This window comes from Ceratosolen solmsi, unplaced genomic scaffold (genome assembly GCF_000503995.2).
Source record: "Ceratosolen solmsi marchali unplaced genomic scaffold, CerSol_1.0 scaffold41, whole genome shotgun sequence".
In the NCBI taxonomy this organism is placed as follows: domain Eukaryota; kingdom Metazoa; phylum Arthropoda; class Insecta; order Hymenoptera; family Agaonidae; genus Ceratosolen; species Ceratosolen solmsi.
Window position 1 is genome coordinate 4726714 of NW_011948424.1, and position 18479 is coordinate 4745192.

Here is an 18479-nt window from a genome sequence, read left to right on the forward strand (position 1 = left end):
CGTAGACGGGATCACGACCAGCTGTGGAGGGGGAGGGGGGAGGGATGAAAGCTTGATATAAAGTTAAAGAGAACGTCACTAACTGGGCGAGAGGTCGGAACTCGCCATCTCCGAGACGAAGTCGCTCAGGGATGAGTAGGAGGAACTGGTGCTCTCGGCGCCCTCGGTGTCGGAGCCGCTCTCATCGGTCGGCTGACTCTCCAAGGACCTCATGGCTCTCATCGCGTTGGCCAGTGAGCTCCCGGAATCCCAGACGGGGAAGCTGATGGGCTCGAGGTTGGGCGCGAACCACTTGGCCTTGTCGCCGATCTGGGCGGGGTCGCAGACGCCCGTCTGGACTCTGAGGAAGGCGACGTTGCTCGGCGTGAGGGACCACTCGGCGAGGAACTCGACCGCCTGCGTTCTGGCGAAACGGTCGAGGAAGACGCTTGTGCGGGGCCGCGAGCGCAGGAACGAGTTTATCTGGAAGGCGACGACCGGGCGGGGGTAGAGACGCAGGGTGCGCGTGTGCTCGCTGAAGTTCGCCAGGAGATTCTGCGAGTTGAAGAAGCGCACCATGGCGACGCGTGTCGCCACGTCCACCGAGTCCACGTCGTTGCCGTAGACGAATGGATTGAAGAGGCCAGCGCCCCCACCGCACCCGCCGCTGCTGCCGACTCCCGACTGCGGCGAGACTTTCTGCGAGTCGAGGCCCGAGCCTCCGTGCGATGTCGCCAGCGACGGCCGTCGGGGCGAGATGCTCCCGGGTGAGTGCAGGGGACTCGAGCCCGAGGCCGAATGGTCCAGGCTCGGCCTGTGCTTTGCCGACGAGACGCTGCAAACGGACGGGAAAATGCTGCTTAAGAGCTTAATCCCTTTCACTCCTAGAGGGCCACTTTGTTTCGTCAACTTTCGCCGACAATATCTTGCGCATTATTTACGCATACTTTTGCAATTAATACAGCCACAATGGCTCAAACGCTTCAAATTAAATACTATTGTCACACCACCGGCTTATCGCTCTAAATCATCGTCTGACATTCTCTGATTGACATTTTTCTCTCGTCATCCCAAAGATTAATAATGAATCCTTTATTACAAAATTTAATATATCCTTGACGCGGAACTTTCATCCGATAACAATGCATAACGACACTTATAAAGAGATATTTCTCATTGTTGGTACCGTGTAATCACGGATAAGAACTTGTGAGAAATCGTTGATAATAAAGATTAAATTTGGTTGCCGAATATTTTCCTGATAATCAGAGGCTCAAAATGCTTGTACGTCGATGGAAATTAGTACCTTAATGTCGAGTGGTGGGAGGCATTGCTTTCTCTTCTGCTTTTTGGAGAATGGAGCTGCGACGACATGTTCTGTGGCATCCCCAAATGAGATTGAGTTACGGACATACTTCCCATGGCCTAAAAGTGTTGGTAATCGTTAGCGAGTATTTCTAGTCGAGCGTCTCTCACTCTCTCTCTCTCTCTCTCTCTCCTCACTAACTCACTCACTCAGTCACACTCTTGCCAATTATGTGCTCTGTGCTAGGCTATTATCGTATACTTACGATAGTGGCTAATATCAATAAATAATCTACTTCAAATTATATTAAACTACTTGGCAATTCGGCTTCCCGAACTTATGCAAATATTTTCGATCGTGTTAGTCTAGTTTAATGCAATTTTCGAGTTACTCTATTTAAATATAATTTTCTCTACGTATAGTTAGTTAAACATTCTATGTATAGAGAAAGTATAGACACATTGGAAAGTAATTATGAACGAAAAGCAAATTACGTTAAAGTACATGCAAAATTATAGAAATCAATGAAGAATGTAAGGAATTAAGCCATAACATTTAATAAGAGTAAAGTAAAGATATTTACACTGCTGCCTCCTTGACCCATCAGTTGCATTGCCTATGAAAGCGAAGGGAAAGAAAGAAGAGAGAAGATAAGAGCACATACTTACTAATTATTTTCATTGGTATTAAAGAGAGTAATTGAATATATTTGAAAGATTACGTTGACTCGAAGATTGGAAACAAATGTACATTTACGTTACTCAAAGCAAAAAGAGAAGTTTCATTATTTGCCAAGAAAATTTTATTTCATCCCATTAAATCCGATTACATCTTTAAATTCTACCGAATTCCTTTATTTATTTATTTTTTTTCTTTTTCTATTAATTAAGCCAACATTTATAATGTCGGCTTTTCAGGATTCCTATGCTCCTGACTCGTTGATCGTCATGCGTGGCTCTCGCTAAATGAATTATACTTATAAAAAAAAACGCTGCTCGTGCAACTTTATTCCTTATCCTTGAACACGTCAAATGTTATTCAAAAGAAAAGCAAAATTCAAAAATAAACTCGAATGAAACAAAAAAAAAATTTTAACATCTAGTAATCGTAATTAAATTTAACGTTCAATTAAATAAACATTAATTTCCACATAATTCATAAATCATATGATAAGTAATTTGGCATTAATCGATTATATCTCCACTCGAATTCTAGTTTATTTAAATATTTGAATTTTGAATTTCGTTGATAATTGAACATAGAATTACGATTTTATTGAAATTGTACGTCAATTACGATAATATTACGTTGATCGATAAATACTTTTCAATTCTTTGAATATATATTGTTTATCAAAATTTTAATATAAACAACCGTGTACGAAGATTATATTCGTGATTAAATCGTTAAATTTAATGATACTTTTATCCATTCTTTCCATTATTGATTACGATAATCTTTGTTTAAATGTGCGCATTCGTTGTATGAAGAAGGGACGTTCCTTTCTGTTGGCGAAATTAAATTTCAAAAAAATTTTGAAATAATAAAACGTTCGTACTCAAATAAAAGAACAAAGCGAAAAAAAAAATAAACAACAACGTATCATTCCTCGTTCCTTATTCAATTATGTAAAATTAGTTAATAATTGGACGCAGTGAATCGCTGGAAAACACGTAGAATGAAGAAAACTAAGAGTCCTTCGAGTTGAATTGAAATTCATACTCGTACAAACGTTTGTTTACTATGTAATGTGAGCGTAATATTCTCATTCACAACGAGTTGATGACGATTTATTACAAATAGCGATAATTCCCACGATGATTCCTTAATCGCACGTGTGCGCCTCTTTTCGTATTAGAGTTTTCGTTAACAAACATCCATAGTTCGCGCGCGTCAATAAATATCCGGCATCTGCAAAACGTGCCGGCACATTGCAAATTTGCTCGTGAGAGTGAATTTACGAGGGCACAATCTTGATAGAAGGACAGTAAATAAACTCTTTCGTAGCTAATACAAACGTTATGAATACCAATTGCATATGCCTTCGAGCGTATAAATGAGCAACGGCTTCGCGCCTAAGAGAGATGATCGCGATGATGAATAATACGATTATGAAATCCCGGGTCGGTACTCACCTGACTCAAATGATTCTTAAGTATAGAGCCCTCGGGCTCGGGAAGCGATGGTAAGTTGTCGCCAAGTCCCGTCGGTGGACTTATCCTGTTGCTGTCGAGATCCACCAGCCAAATGTCGTCGGGTATGCGGAAATTCTTCTTGTAGAGGAGAAACGACGCGGGTATGCCGATGACGAAGGGGGTAGGCGCCAGGAGCAGCTGCTCCGCGCAGCTCATGCACGTCGGCAAAAGGGGGATGGCCGGGAACATGTACTCGAGGGGGTAGATCATCGTCACGAAGGCCATCACCGACATCGACAGGGCGTTGTAGTCCCGTGATTGGAGCAATATCTGTGTTTCGTTTTTTCGGATAATCAATGGATTAATCGAACGGAATGACGAGATTATAATTCTCGTCGGACCTTAGCTATTATTGGTCATCGTCTTAATTTAATTCGCATCATGAACAAATTGAGCATTAGCGCGTCGACTACCGGGAAAATTCCATCAATCGCGTGGTAATGAATTGGACGAGACAAGGGAGTATTAAGATCAATGAAGGGCTGGCTTAAAGTGTATGAAAATCGAGATTACGAGATGATTTATGAGATGAATAAATATTACGCTCGTCAAAACCTGATTAAATGTGAATTTTGGAAATGAATGTTCGTGCTAGATGATGGGTGGTGGTGGTGGTGGTGGTGGTGGTGGTGGTGGTAGTGGTGGTGGAGCGGGGGGTGATAACGCTTGACGGTCGAAGGTAGATACGTACCTTGTGCTCGAGGAGAATGAGGGTGAGCACCTTGAGGCAAATGTCGACGCCGAGCAGCTCGAGGGGCAAGTGGAGGGGAAAGTCGACGAGGGTGAAGCGAGTGTGGTCGGGCAGGGCGAAACAGAGGGGCGGCTGGAGGCTTGGCGAGAGTATTTCCACTTCGACGCGCGTCTTCGAGGGCACGGGCACCGGGGCACTTAGGAGCCGCAGAATCCAGGTCTCGATCTCGCGCACGTCGTGGAGCACGATGGAGGAGACACCCTCGAGGGCCTGTCCACTCAACACCGACCACACGTTCGTCTCCCTGTGCTCATCATTTTCATTAGAGAAACCTTGCCAACGGGACACTTACACGTCCACACGTTAAATAGCCACTTTTGATAAATGTGGCCATAAGGTATCTTTACTCCCACTACATCACATTGATTTTTTTTCTTTTTTTTTTTCTTTTTTTCGTCTTTTTTTTCTTTTTTTTTCTTTTTTTTTTTCTTTTGAAATCATATTTATCGTTTATTTAAGGCGAATTAAGTAAATCGTAACATGTTAATGAGCATTCAAGTGTCAAAGGCTTGCATTTAATTTATCAAATTTATAACATTTCATATCACTTTTTTCATTGTCGTTTTCAATATCTCACTCTCTCTCTCTCTCTCTCTCTCTCTCTCTCTCTATATATATATATATATATATATATATATATATATATATATATCTTGCTCTGTATTTTAAATTGTAAATACCGTCGCTTATTATAACAAACAAATATACTAGATTGCTTCCAACCAACGGTTAGAAATTCGATTCAATTAAAAAATACGACTGAAAATAAGGAATCGTTACAGGCAATAAACAAATGTCCAATCATTAAATTACAGCGCGCAATCTTCATTTTAACCAAATACAGATACATTTGCGACACCGTTTTTTTCACCAAACATTTAAATAATGTTCACGTCCCAATCATATAACTGATTTTTATTATACAATTTTATAGTATAAATTTTGTGATATTTAGCCGTTAATAAACATTCATATTTATAAAGACAACAAGATACAAAAACTTTCCGTGGTGAGTGATTTTGTTGCTAAATCGATATTTCACTAGTGCTCACGAGAGTGAAAATTATTGTTTTATATTATAGGCATTCACATATACTACATTATCACTACTAAAAATCATCAAATTAGCGAGAAATTTATATAAATTTGGAAAATTAATTAAATAAATTACACGAATAAGTTAATTTTAAATAAGTGTTTGTTGTGTTGTAACGTATTTGTGAATTATTAAATCCATGTTTCAGTTTTGTTGTCTGTGTTAGAATAAGGACCATTATAATTTGGCGAAATTTCCACATTCCGTGTATTAGTGTCATCTTTATTGAAAATTTGCGGGTGCATTCTAATTATCAAGGCTACTCTTCTATTTATTTATCATATATAAAATAATTGTCATAAATTTTATGGATAATACCGAGTGCCTGGAATGTATGGAGCCGAGTTATGTCCGGATTTAATGTGAATTTACTATGCGATTCGATGGTTATCGTGAAATATGTCGTTAAAAATTTTTTTGTGAAAATAGATTAAACAATAGCAATAGCTTATTATCGGTATTTAATAATAATTAAATTGAAATATTATTATGTTGTTTGTAAACACTTAACCACTACCTATTTGTCATTTCGCAATGGCTTACTTACGCACGCATAAAAACACATGCATACATAATCCCATACGCGCGTCCGAGCACATACGTACGTACGTATTAATCTGCTTATATACGATGTTTTGCCTCCTATAATATTATCACAGCATAAAATAATTGTAAAACAATTGTATTTTGAGTCCAAATTAAATTACATTAATCGATAATTAACGAGTAGGATAAATATGTACCTTTGTTGCCTGGCTGTGCTGACTTTTTGTTGTAATGAGCTCTCATTACACGCGTCAATGAGTTTCTTCAGTACAAAGAGACATTCGCGGAATGTGGAAAAGAATGGGTGATGCGAAATTATGCACAAGGACGTTAATGAATGATTCCGTATTCTCTGAAACATCACACAAACATAGTTGCATTAATAAAAATTAAATATTTGCAATTTTGCAAATTTATCTTATATCAGATTTGGATAATATAATTTCATTTACGCAGCTGTGTATTTTTACACTGACTATTTTATATGAACAAAGAATTTACAAATATTTCATTCCAGTATACAGATGAACTTATCTATTAATTATTTATAAACTAAGTATGCTTTGCTCCAAGTATCTTACTCTATCGTACGTAAATTCAATATCGTACATAAATTGAATATCCATAATATTTGCACGAATTACATAATATCGTATCTAATATAAAAAAATCTTTAATTTCTCCAATTTTCTTTAATAAGTTTGAGGTGCTAATGCTCCTCTCAAATAACAAAATCATTTCTCATTAATATTCGATTTAAGTCGACGAACAGCATACACTAACAATTCGAGGGTAAGCCAGATTGGTGGGATTAAATTTTTTTCTTTTTTTCCTCCCCACCATCGAAATACCGCAATACTCTGAAAGTAAAGTGTGCGAGTGTGTGGGGAGGGAGAGCCTACTTTGTTTTCTCCGCGTAAAAATAACTGCAAAGGGGTGAGAGTAACTTCTAAACATGTCTATGTCAAGTGTCGATTTTAGATTTGTGTATGTCAGTCGTAATTTACCTTTTCAAATAAGCCGCGAAAACACGTTCATCCGCGCAAATTTGAGATATGAATTGAACATTATGGGACTTTCAAAATACTATAGGACTTGTGACATTGTACAGTGTATGAGCTGACGGTAAAATGTTCTCGCGGAGGTGCTCGAGGTAACCTCGCGAGTGCTGGACAACCGAGCTGAAATTCGGGTGAACTTACCTGTCGGCGCCGGGAGGCTCGAGGTGAGGGCGAATGACTGCCGCCGCTCTCGCTGTCGGCGCTCGGAGCGGTAATACCAAGTCGGGGTGCGTGCCCCGCATGGGCTACTTGAGGTTGTCCGTGCTGAGGACTATCCGAGTCTCGGCGCCCACTCGAACAGTCCTTCTCCGAATCGCTGGGGCCCAGAACGCTGCTCCTATGGTCACTGCAAAGTCACGGGGCGGTAATTTTAGTCGTGCATTACGATTTTCCGCTCCTCTACGATCCTCCTTTACATAAATCGTATAAGTAAGGAGACTCGCGGCCAATAACCTTTTTATCGAGGGACTCTGGCCTTGTAAAACTTCGGCTCGATAAGGCGAGCCAGAAACTGTTTCGTACTCGTCATTTCTAATGCCCGTAATTACGATCTGCCATTCGTGCAAAAATATTTTCTAAAATGAAGCTCGTACTAATTATTGCGTCTTTTCAATTTTATTCCCGCCCCCTCCCCCCCACTCCGCGAGAATGTTTGCAGTGATCTTATTCGTCAATAACGATAATGCATTGTCAGCAAATATCAAGAAAAATCCAACCTTATTATAATATACATATATATATATATATATTCAAAAGAATTAATTTTCTTATGAACTCGGTGTAGATAGGCGAACGATGTAAATACTCGAGAAGCGAATTATTAGCGCTTTATTGTGAAAATGCTCTTGCAAATTGAAGTTATAATAAGAAAATGTGAAACCTGGAAAATGCAGAATCGGAGCTTTTCTCCATGCTTTTTCTCCAGCTCTCCCTGCGAAAGTTCGTGTTCTGCTTATCTCTGCGAAATCCAATTCCCGTGGCTCCATTACCTCCTACTCTTTCCACGGGTCGATAGAAGTTCACGCATATTCCGTAACGGGTCTTACCTGTTGCAGTAGGGGAAAATAATTGCTATGAAGATATCATTTTTCACTTTATGTAAGAAATAAAAAGCAAGCGTCGGGAAAATGGACTATTGTACCAATATTGTCTCTATTCGGTATCGCTTAAATGCTGATAACACACGCATTTATTTAGCTTTCTCCGCCATTACGTCTTCTCATTTATACATGAACCTTTTAATAAGTTACTCTGCTCTCTCTCTCTCTCTCTCTCTCTCTCTCTCTGTGTGTGTGTGTGTGTGTGTGTGTTAGAAGGTAGAATATGTAATTAGATCATACGAGTACTAATTGCCATTATTATTTCGGTTATCAGTTGCAACTACTCAAACTTTAACTCAAGCCATTTAAATATAATATTGCGTTACATATCTTTTAAACTTATAAACTTGCACTATTTTGTTCTGTTAGTAATTTAAAATAATCAGCAATAAATAGATGATAAAAATTAACGAATATACTAATTTAAATAGTGATATTTAAATTAAAAAGGATAGAAAATCGTTAATTCATATTTTACATTCTTTATTCCTCGTCGGGTTTTGACGTTAAAAAATAATGTAATATTTTTTAATAAAAAGTCTTAAACAATATGAGACTTTTGTATTATATTTTTTAATGCATTGACACTAAAATTAATAGGTCCTATCAGCCAGTGGCAAACGAATCTTTTAACCAATGAGCGCGAATAATCCTTTTAAAAATATTTTTAGGCAACTGTAAACGTTGCATTTTAAAACTTATTTAACGATAAATTTTATTTATATAATATGAATAAAAAGTATTTAAACAATAAACTTTTTAATTATATTACAAGGATATGTAGCCTTGAAAAATCAACTAAAGTAATAACGAAACTTTCGAATAAAATGCCAATAATATCTTCTTTTTGGTTTTTGTTTTTGTTTTTGTTTTTATTTGTTTTTATTTTAATAAGTAAGTTGAGAACAATAAATTATTAATTAACGCAAATGAATGAAATACCTTTTAGAAACAGCATATCGTTCAATTAATTTTATGTAAACTTATGCGCTAATATGTAAGTGGAAATTAAATATTCTTATATAAAAATATATCAGCATAGAAATTTAAATATTTTTAATTTAAAATGTAATTTGAATTATTAAAATTTTTATTGAGATGTAGCCATAGGTAATAGAGATAAATTTACTCGTTAAACTATTCTTAATTAAACTTTGTTTACGAAAGAATTATTGTTAAAATTAAATTTTCTTGCCCGTTTGTAAACACCAATTTCGTCGTTTTATAATATTCATTAAAACTGAAAATATTACTCACGATCATTGAGCAAGACAAGTCTTCGAAAAATTCCGAGCGTTTGGTCTCGCAAAGTAAAGTGAAAAGGGTCGCGTGGCGAAGACTATAAAACTAGCGGAATTTCTGATTTTATGACATGTTTATACAAACCGGAGTCCTTGTCGGTGAGTGTGAAAGTGAAGGAAGTGGCTTCACGCAGTGCCTGTCGCTTGGGACCGACGCTGTTGCATCCCTCGGGTTGGCAAAAGTACACCATATCGAGAGGGAGGGGAAAGTCCTCGTGATCCTCTACCGGATATCTTCGTAACAGCTCCGGAACCTGCGCAAAAGTACTTTGAGCTTTTCCGGGGTCAATCGACGAGCTTCTGTTAATAGGCACAATTAAATGATAACATTGTTGCACACTTGTTTACACGTTCCCTAAGATCTTTATCTACCTTGCGTGTCTTACAGACTTTTACCCCCAACTGCTTTTATAACTAATTTGAATAATTATTGAGATAAGCATGACAACGATATGAAATAGGTAGTTCGCATTTTATTTCCTAGGAACTATCAAATGAGCATGATCTAAATATATGTTTAATAGCATGAAACAACGTTATTGTAATTGTTGATTTGCATTTAAAAAATTTTTCGCACTACTGTTGACAAAATTATTAGTTATTATTCTTAAACATGAGCTGTGAATCGCACGAATTATCATATACAATTACCTAATGCGCATAAAATAATACAAATTATTCTTTCTAATCAACAATAACCGCGAAACTTCCGTTTCATAGTTCGATCGCTCTTGACCAGGAATTTTTTCTACCGTAGGCAATACTAAAATGCGACGTAAAATGCAAGGATAAGGAATAAAAGAGTAGTAGCTTGAACTTTACTTAAGTCAAACTTTATATGACTTTGTTTGCTCATCACTGTGAGATGAACAGAAAAAAAAATGCACGAATAGAGTCACGAAGCATGTGAGCGTGATTTCATGAAGAGTCATATTTGCAAATTTTAAACTAAAATATACGAATTTATAAGTATTAATAAATTTTATTTTATTATGGCAAATTAAATAGAATGTGTCAATTATAAAATTTCGCAACAGAAAATAAAATGAAAAAATGTACGTAAAACAATTAGACTAATAAAACAGGATATTAATATTTCCTTTTGTTGTTGTTGTTGTTGTTGTTGTTGTTGTTCTTGTACATATCACTTATTAAACAATAAAGAAATAATTTCAAATTGTCAAAAATGGAAATTCCTGCTCGTGTAAAAGTAACGAATAAATGGAAGTTTATTGATTTAATAGTATCGTAACAAATATTTCGTGTTAATATCACTTAGCCAATATATAAGGATATCAATAAAACGTATATTTTACTCGAGTTATTTTTACATTATAATAAATATTTAATACAAAAATGCATAAGTCCAGTGAGAGAGCACAAGCTACGCTTTAATATTAACCTATAAATTCACGCCGACTCGTGTGCAAACGACTATAACATCATCCAAGATAATGAGCTAAAAATACAACATTGTACGTGTAGGTACGTATTGAGTACCATAATAATAATAATAATAATAATAATAATAATAATAATAATAATAATAATAATAATAACAACAACAACAACAATAATAATGATGATGATGATGATGATGATAATAATGATGATGATAAAGCAATAATAACAATATTAATAATTATAGTAATAATCACAATATAATAATAATAATAATAATAATAATAATAATAATAATAATAATAATAATAATAATGTTGATGATAACGACGACGACGATGATGATAAATAATAAGGAAATTTATTAATAAGGTTATATTATATATAAGAACGTGTGCTCGGTGAGGTTTTCTTATTGTCTTTTAACTTTCCATGCCTTAACATTAAGTTATACTACTACAAAAATAATATTTTAAAGTTCCATTTTATCGCGTATTATCAAGTTGCGATATTAAGCATATACGAATCGCGTCAACAGCCTTAGCAAATGATATTTATTTATTATATAAACGTAAAAAAGCTGAAAATATTTGAACGATGGCTTTGACTCAGCCTTTCTAAGACCATTAGTTGAGAAATTGTCAGCCCTGCTTTAATTGGCCCTCGGATTAGCGGCTCATGGTACCGACTACGTCATCCCCGTTACTTTATGAAGTACGGAAAAGAAATAAGTGCGAACGCTTCATCAAACGTAGTTTGCGCGCCGGCAAAGGAAATGGGAAGCTTAGGTGGTTGGAAAGGGGCTGGCAAAGCTCGAGGGAGGCCCGTTCGAGCTGAACTTAAAGCTATAGTCTACGAATCGCAGGAGAGAGCTTCGATGCGCATTATTATTATTACATGTGCTTACTCGACCCGTACCGAAAACTTTATGCATACATAGGCATGATGTAGCAAAGCCAAGCTACTTAAGATTTTGAAAAAGCTTCGTCTGAATTGGCTGGCGACGGCCAGTCGCTATAGGACTACTGATGGTGAGCTTTTTTGAATCGGGAGGAGATAAGGGCTGAGCTTAAACTTTTTAATAACAGAATGTAATATCACATCATCTTCAATAGGTAATAAGTGATTGTGAACTGCGCTTGTAGAGACATGTTTTAACTAATAAAATCGTTTGGATCATTTATATCGACTTACAACTGTCAGAAATCAATCGATCCAAAAATATGCGAAATTTCATTTAGAATGTAATTATTGAAATTTTAGAATATCTCTCGTTGAATTATGCTTTAATGTAAGTATTAACTCTCGATTAAAATCCTTTAATTTTTATTCATCGTGGGTGTGTGTGTGTGTGTGTGTGTGTGTGTGTGTGTGTGTGTGGGCGCGTGTGCGTGTGCGTGTGTGTGGGCGCGCGTGTAAATTTTATATTTAATGTTTGTAGGTAACTCAAGGCAGACAAAATTTATACCAAATAACGATCAGTAAGTCAAATAATGATAACAACAAAGTATACTATTCGTGTAAATTTCAAATACAATGACTATGCTTTGTAGAATAAATTATGTTTAACATACGATCAATATCGAAATTTTATTAAACATTGGATTAACATGGATTAATCTATCATTATATGGGCATTAAGCAACGAAAGAATATTTCACGTTATTAATATTATCAATTACGAAACGTTTGGATCAAAGAATATTGCAAAATCGATGCTCAGCACGATAAATCGTTGCGGTAAGAATGCACGGCAAAATTATGATTGCGATATTAAATTAATAATTTAATAATAATTCAGAGAAGCACAACAGTTGATTTTAATTTTTTTTCACATAATTAATTGAATTTTATTTAAAAAATAACAAAAATTGTCAATTATCTTCCATCATGTTACCTTGTAATAATTTTAACTTATTTTTATTTGGAACCAAATGTATTTATTAAATTAGTAATATAGATCCTTCCTCCATTTAATTTAGTCTTTGAGTTGTTTTTTTCTGTTTTTTTTTTTTTTTTTTGTAGCTTAAATAAGGCGATATAGCACAATTAAAAAGTAACTTAAAAACTCTTTAATGGCATATTTGTAGGCTAAGTTAGTTTAAAAGCTGATTATATTAACAAGGAGTTAATTTTACAATTGCAATTGAGCAACTATAAAAGAAGTTTTAAAAAAAAAATGACGATTTTCAGCTCATTCAAACGAACCTTTTTACACTCTATCCCATATATTTGCATCTATAATATAAGTTTACACGCAAAACATTTTAAAATAATAAAAGTGTAAATTGTATACTAACTGGAGCGATAACTTTAGGCGCGGAGGATCGTCCTTACGTTTTATATTTTTCAAAATCACAAAATATTTATTAATTTTGAATATTCTTTCACTAACATTACGAATATGAATATTTCAAAGTATTCCTACTATTTTGCAATCTTAATTAATCGTCGCGTTGAAATTGTGTCATAAAAAATTGGTCCACTTTATTATGGGAGATTTAGAATTTAAAAGAACTTGCAAACCTTTATAAATCAAGGACAGTTATACGATATAACCCATATATAGTTTTAAGGCCAATGAAAATGAAGTAGTTAAAAAAGTATCGACTGCATAATATCACACCCATAACACTGTACTTAAGCAAGCGTGTGGTAGTAACACATAGACGATGAATTCTAGAGGTGGAAGGAACGTTTAACCGCAGTGAAAATATAAACTCGTTACGGTCTTTATTTATCTTTTCTTTTTCTTTGTTTCCTTTTCATTTTCCCTTTCCCTTCAATCTTTGCAACGTACGAATGACCATTGCACAAGCATATCAATAATGGTAAGTAAGAGTGCCGGACATATGCGCAGCCAGCCGAATTAAGCGAGCTTTCTCTTCTCCCCGGAAGCATCGTGCACATTCAAATTTATATTCGGTTGCATTGGCCAGTGCGTCCGTCGACACACATTGATCAGCGTGTGTAAAGCTATATCGATTAAAATCTGAGCAATCCATTGAGAGAGCCCCAATGCGGGCAGACGAGATAATAATTGGTAGGCCGGCACCTCAGCTTTTCCAAGGTCGTAGTAACGAAGCAAAGTGGCTTTCGGCCCGTACGCCGGAAGGCTAATGTACGAGAAACCCGAGCGGCGGTTATCGCGGCGACGGACGTCCGAGGTCACTGGCGCGATCGGAGCAACAACGATGCTCGGCGTCCCCAGTCACCTCGTAATCGAGTAAGCCTATCAACGGACTCGTGTACCTGAATTGGCTGTCGCGAAGGGGGCGGCGGTGGCCTGGCCCCCACGATGGCCAAATAGTCGACCAACCGGGGGCACAGGAACTTTTTTTGGACGTCCATAGTGCACTGTCGTCGTCAGCCGTCACCGCGTGCTTTTCTCGTTACTGCTGTTGCTGCTACTGCTGCTGCTGCAGCCGTTACGTGGCGGCACTCTGGATGCTGACCACCGGGCGATACACCCGAGTGGCACTCCGATCATGGCTGCAACCGCGGCATACCACCTGCAGAAAAAATAACCCGCGGTTCAATAACTAGAAACTCCCCCGACTCCTAGGGACGACGCGCTGGAGGCTTTTTTATCGCTCATCCGCGAGACGCTGAGACTCGCCTTCAACAGTGTCTACGACGTAGCAGCGACTCCATTGACGGCATTATTCCTCCACGGGGTGAATATTCAATATTTACCTACACGCACCTACGCGCGCGCACGCACGACAAGCACGCACTCTCTCTTTCTCTCTCTCTCTCTCTCTCTCCCTCGCTCAAACACGGACAAAACAGGCGCGCACACGCATACACAATCGCTCACTCGCTCACTCTTCGTTGAACTAATGGCGTATTTGGAAGATATCCGTGCGTCCGGCAAAAAGTGATTCGTAAATGAAACGCGGGGCGGTCTCTTATCGATCGACAATTCGCCTATTTACCAACACAAGAGTCGCTCTCACAATCGCACCCGACCGTTGCGATTACAACGAGCTATGATGAGAATGTACGTGCAGTCGTATCGAGATGGCTTCCCACTTGTCGCGCGGTGCGTACGCAAAACTCGCGAATAGAGTGTTGATTAGCGAGCGCGACTAGCCGACTCGCGCGCCAAAATTCCATTGGGGGAGAGGGGAGGGGGGAGTGTACCCCGCTTGTATATAGAAAAAGCCGTGATGAACTCGCGCGGTGGCATCGTAAAATGTTGCCGCTCGCGATACGTTGCGCTGTCGAGCGGAGGAGGCTATCGCGAATTAAAGCCGCCAACTGCGCCTGCAATATTGGGCTCTCGTAGGGAGCGGCAGCCGCCCCCTCGGCCGTCGGCCCATCCCCTCCCCCGGGACGCCCCGTCGCGTCCGTCGACACGCGGACCTCTCTCTCTCTCTCTCTCTCTCTCTCCCTCTCTCTCCCTCTCTCTCTCTCTCTCTCTCTCTCTCTCTCTCTCTCTCTCTCTGTGTATCGCCGGTACCTCTCTGCCCCGGCAGCCCGGCCAACCCGGCAGCGATCGAGAGTAATGCGCAGGTAAAACGGCTGCGATGCGCGCGAGGCCGAGTAAATTCAGCCTGGACTGCGCGGCGGCACGTCCGCCTTAGCCAGCGATAACACGAATAGACTCTGTCTTTTTATTAAAAGCGGGCGAACTTCTTCCGGCACAAGGTCCCCTCCTCGCGGCGGTTTCCTCAACGCCACGACTATTATGATACCTCCACCCATGCCCGATTCTTCGATTCTCTGATTCTCTGCTCGGCCCCCAAGGCTCGAACCCCAGGTTCAATTCCCGGTTCAACCCAAGGTGAAACCTCGGATCTAATCCTCCCCTCCCTTCCCCCGAGCCCAACTCCTCACAACGGCAACTCGAGAGTAAAAATGGTTTGGTTAGCGGAACGATTTGGCAGCGCGTGGCCTCAGTCGTAACCCGCGTCGTCGTTGATTATGGTAATTGATGAGACCGTACGGGGTTGCGGGCTGCGCTGACCCTTCGGTACTTTCGTCGTGCATTGCACGCCAAGTGGTGGCTGATCTGGCTTTAATGAACCGCGCCCTCGCACAATGTTGGCCAACGATTGTGGGTAAGAAGTGAGTTGGGTATGACGCGATGCTATTGGAATGCGGAAAAAGGGAGATTTTACTGCCCTTGCGCGGTGCGTGGATGTGGGCGTCGGATATCTATCTATTCAGCCAAGTAGCGAAAGTCGTTGCTCGGGTGTATTAGAGAGGGGTTGATTCGTTAGGGAAAGCGAGAGCCGATAGGCCTTTTAGAATTTCTGAGCACCACGTGCGGGTGCAGAGTACATAAGTGTCAGACGTGACTTTGCGTGCTCATTAATCGCGTGGCTGGAAAGAGAGTCTCTTGAATAATTAATGCAGTTTGTAAAGAAACGATAATTAGGCGCGACCTTTTTGATAAAGGGCTAACTAAATTTTATCGAATGATCTTTAAGGGAACGAGAGGGCTTTTTTTCGACTCGATTAAGGTTGCGCATCTATTGCCAAAAAATAGGCCGTAATATTTTAAGAGTAATGCATTGTTAAATGTACGTTGATATTTCAGGGTCCTTCACGTTCGGCATGGTTGATAATCAACTTGATTGATAATTTGAGCGAAAAGAAGTTATAGGGGCTGATGGGAAGATATGGGGGCGAGGCAAGAGCCGCAAAGCAGCCGCTAATAAAATCGCAGAGAAGCGTAAGAAGTCATGTGCCCTCATAGTGACCCATCTCCCTAAGACCGGGAGTAGGGTGAGGGGGCGTAAGTTGGGGCGAGGGGTTGTGAAGAGTAAAAAATGTGAAGGTGGCGCGACGCGCGTCGACCCTCTCGCCTAAAAATGGAAAAGTTCGAGAGAGCTACCCTCGGGAAGGCTGGAAAGGCAGCGGCGGAGGCGGACAAGGACAAGCGCCGACGCCGGATTGGCCGTTCCCCGAAATCGATTATAACGACGCCCTAAATTCGGCGGGGCCACAGGTCGCACGAGTCGACGCGGCGTTTAAGCGAGGTCAAGGCTCCCGCTACACTCCGCGCCATTGGCTTCACGTGCGATCGAAGCCGAGGAATATGCCTGCGCCGATTATATCTTGCCCGCTAATGCCTGCCTTCCTTTATCTTGTCAATGGACTTTCCGAAAATACAAAATATCACCACCTCAACCAACTATTTACCACGTTATTATTAAGGAAAACACTATTTCTTAAACCCCCCCCCCCCCCCCCCCCCCCCCCCCCCCCCCCCCCCCCCCCCCCCCCCCCCCCCCCGCCCCTGCGACTCTATTACACAAATTAATATGTACCGTGGATACTTTTTAATTGACTCTTCGACTCCGAATATCATGGGATTATATTAGACATTAAGCCTGCGTGTATCGTGTGATCGCACTTTTTCGTCTTCATTCGGTTGTTTTTCCTTCCAAGGTTTGCCGCTCGATAAGCTTTCCTTTTTCTTTCTTTCCTTCTTTCCGTCTTTCTATGATTTGTTTTTTGTTTTTTGCTGTTACTGTTGTTTTTTTCGACTTGCAAGGAAATATACAGGTTTTAATAACAGACGGGAATGCAAATTGCAACGAATAAGCTTTCGTTTGTTGCGCGAACAAATCTCCTTGAGAAAAAAAAATGGATATACATTGCTACTCGTTAAAAAGAGCAAACCCGCGCTTATAATGTAATAAAAGAGCGTTATTTCGTGTCTTTAATTTTGAAAAGTCAATAAGCCTCGCAATATTGAAGTAAACATCGGGTTCCTTTTAATTATGTTTCCCGTGCTTTTAATAAACGAAACCGAAAAACGCGCATAACCATTTTATTTACACGCATAGAGTAATTTCATACAAAGTTTTATATGCAATTAATCTCGTTATACGCAGCATATAAAAACGAAAATAATTTAATATTGGATAAAGCTGCAAATGGTATTTTCGTACGACAGACTAAAGATCTTTTACATTTAATTTTATTCAGCAACAATTTCATCGTCAGTCTCTGTTTAATATGTTTGATATATTGTTTTTCTTTCTTATTTTAATGAGAAAATGCTTATTATTACAATTTATTACAAGCATATTATATTTAAAGTGATAATTAAAATGCGCCAAAATTTGCTTACTCGATATATTACGAGCTCGAATATAACACACAAACTATTTTATATTATAGTATATTATTATTATCAAATATAATATTAACAATCGTTAATTTAAAACGATCAAAAAGTGAATATTTAATAAAAATGAATATTTCGTGTATAGTAGGTACCTCGATACTTATAGTTATTTTGATTATTATTTTATTTGAAAGTAATAAATGATGCGTAAAATCACTATTAATGATAATGTTAGTAATAAATTATGCTTTATTAGACAACCGAGGATCATTAATTTGATTTGAAAATATTATTAAATAAACTATTTATCAAAGCTAAAATGTAGCATTTATTATTAAAGAAATAAGCCACGATGCTAGAGGCAATGTGCAAATAAATTCTAAAGACAAATAAATAATTAAAACTTTTGACTAGTATCATAAAATAACATTCTTCAGGCACTTCCTCGAGCTTCCCTCCTCCCTTCTCCTTCACGCCCCTCACACTAACTCTCTTTCTCATGAAATACTCGTACAAAGTAGCAAAAACTACATGCTTCCGATGAAATTGTAAGGTTTCTTATATAGGAAGGGGAAAAATCATCGACCATAGAAAGAGAAAGAAAACGAGAAGATGTAAAAGATGAAGATATAAATAATGTGACAAAAGAAGAAGAA

At 38.7% G+C, this 18479-nt stretch overlaps 1 protein-coding gene across 1 annotated transcript in view; it reads right to left on the reverse strand.

Moving 5' to 3' along the window:
* Rab3-GEF (Rab3 GDP-GTP exchange factor) overlaps window positions 1-14391 on the reverse strand; it is a 37882-nt gene extending 23491 nt beyond the window's left edge. Inside the window, exons 1-10 of the mRNA XM_011500041.1 lie at window positions 13989-14391; window positions 9421-9589; window positions 7815-7980; window positions 7076-7280; window positions 6071-6225; window positions 4172-4475; window positions 3421-3750; window positions 1869-1901; window positions 1286-1404; window positions 84-814 (exon numbers count right to left, since the gene is read on the reverse strand). Of these exons, the coding sequence (XP_011498343.1) occupies window positions 84-814; window positions 1286-1404; window positions 1869-1901; window positions 3421-3750; window positions 4172-4475; window positions 6071-6225; window positions 7076-7280; window positions 7815-7980; window positions 9421-9589; window positions 13989-14087 (2311 nt within the window). The 5' untranslated portion in view covers window positions 14088-14391. The remainder of the gene's footprint in view (window positions 1-83; window positions 815-1285; window positions 1405-1868; window positions 1902-3420; window positions 3751-4171; window positions 4476-6070; window positions 6226-7075; window positions 7281-7814; window positions 7981-9420; window positions 9590-13988) is intronic.
* Between the last annotated feature and the right edge of the window lie 4088 nt (window positions 14392-18479).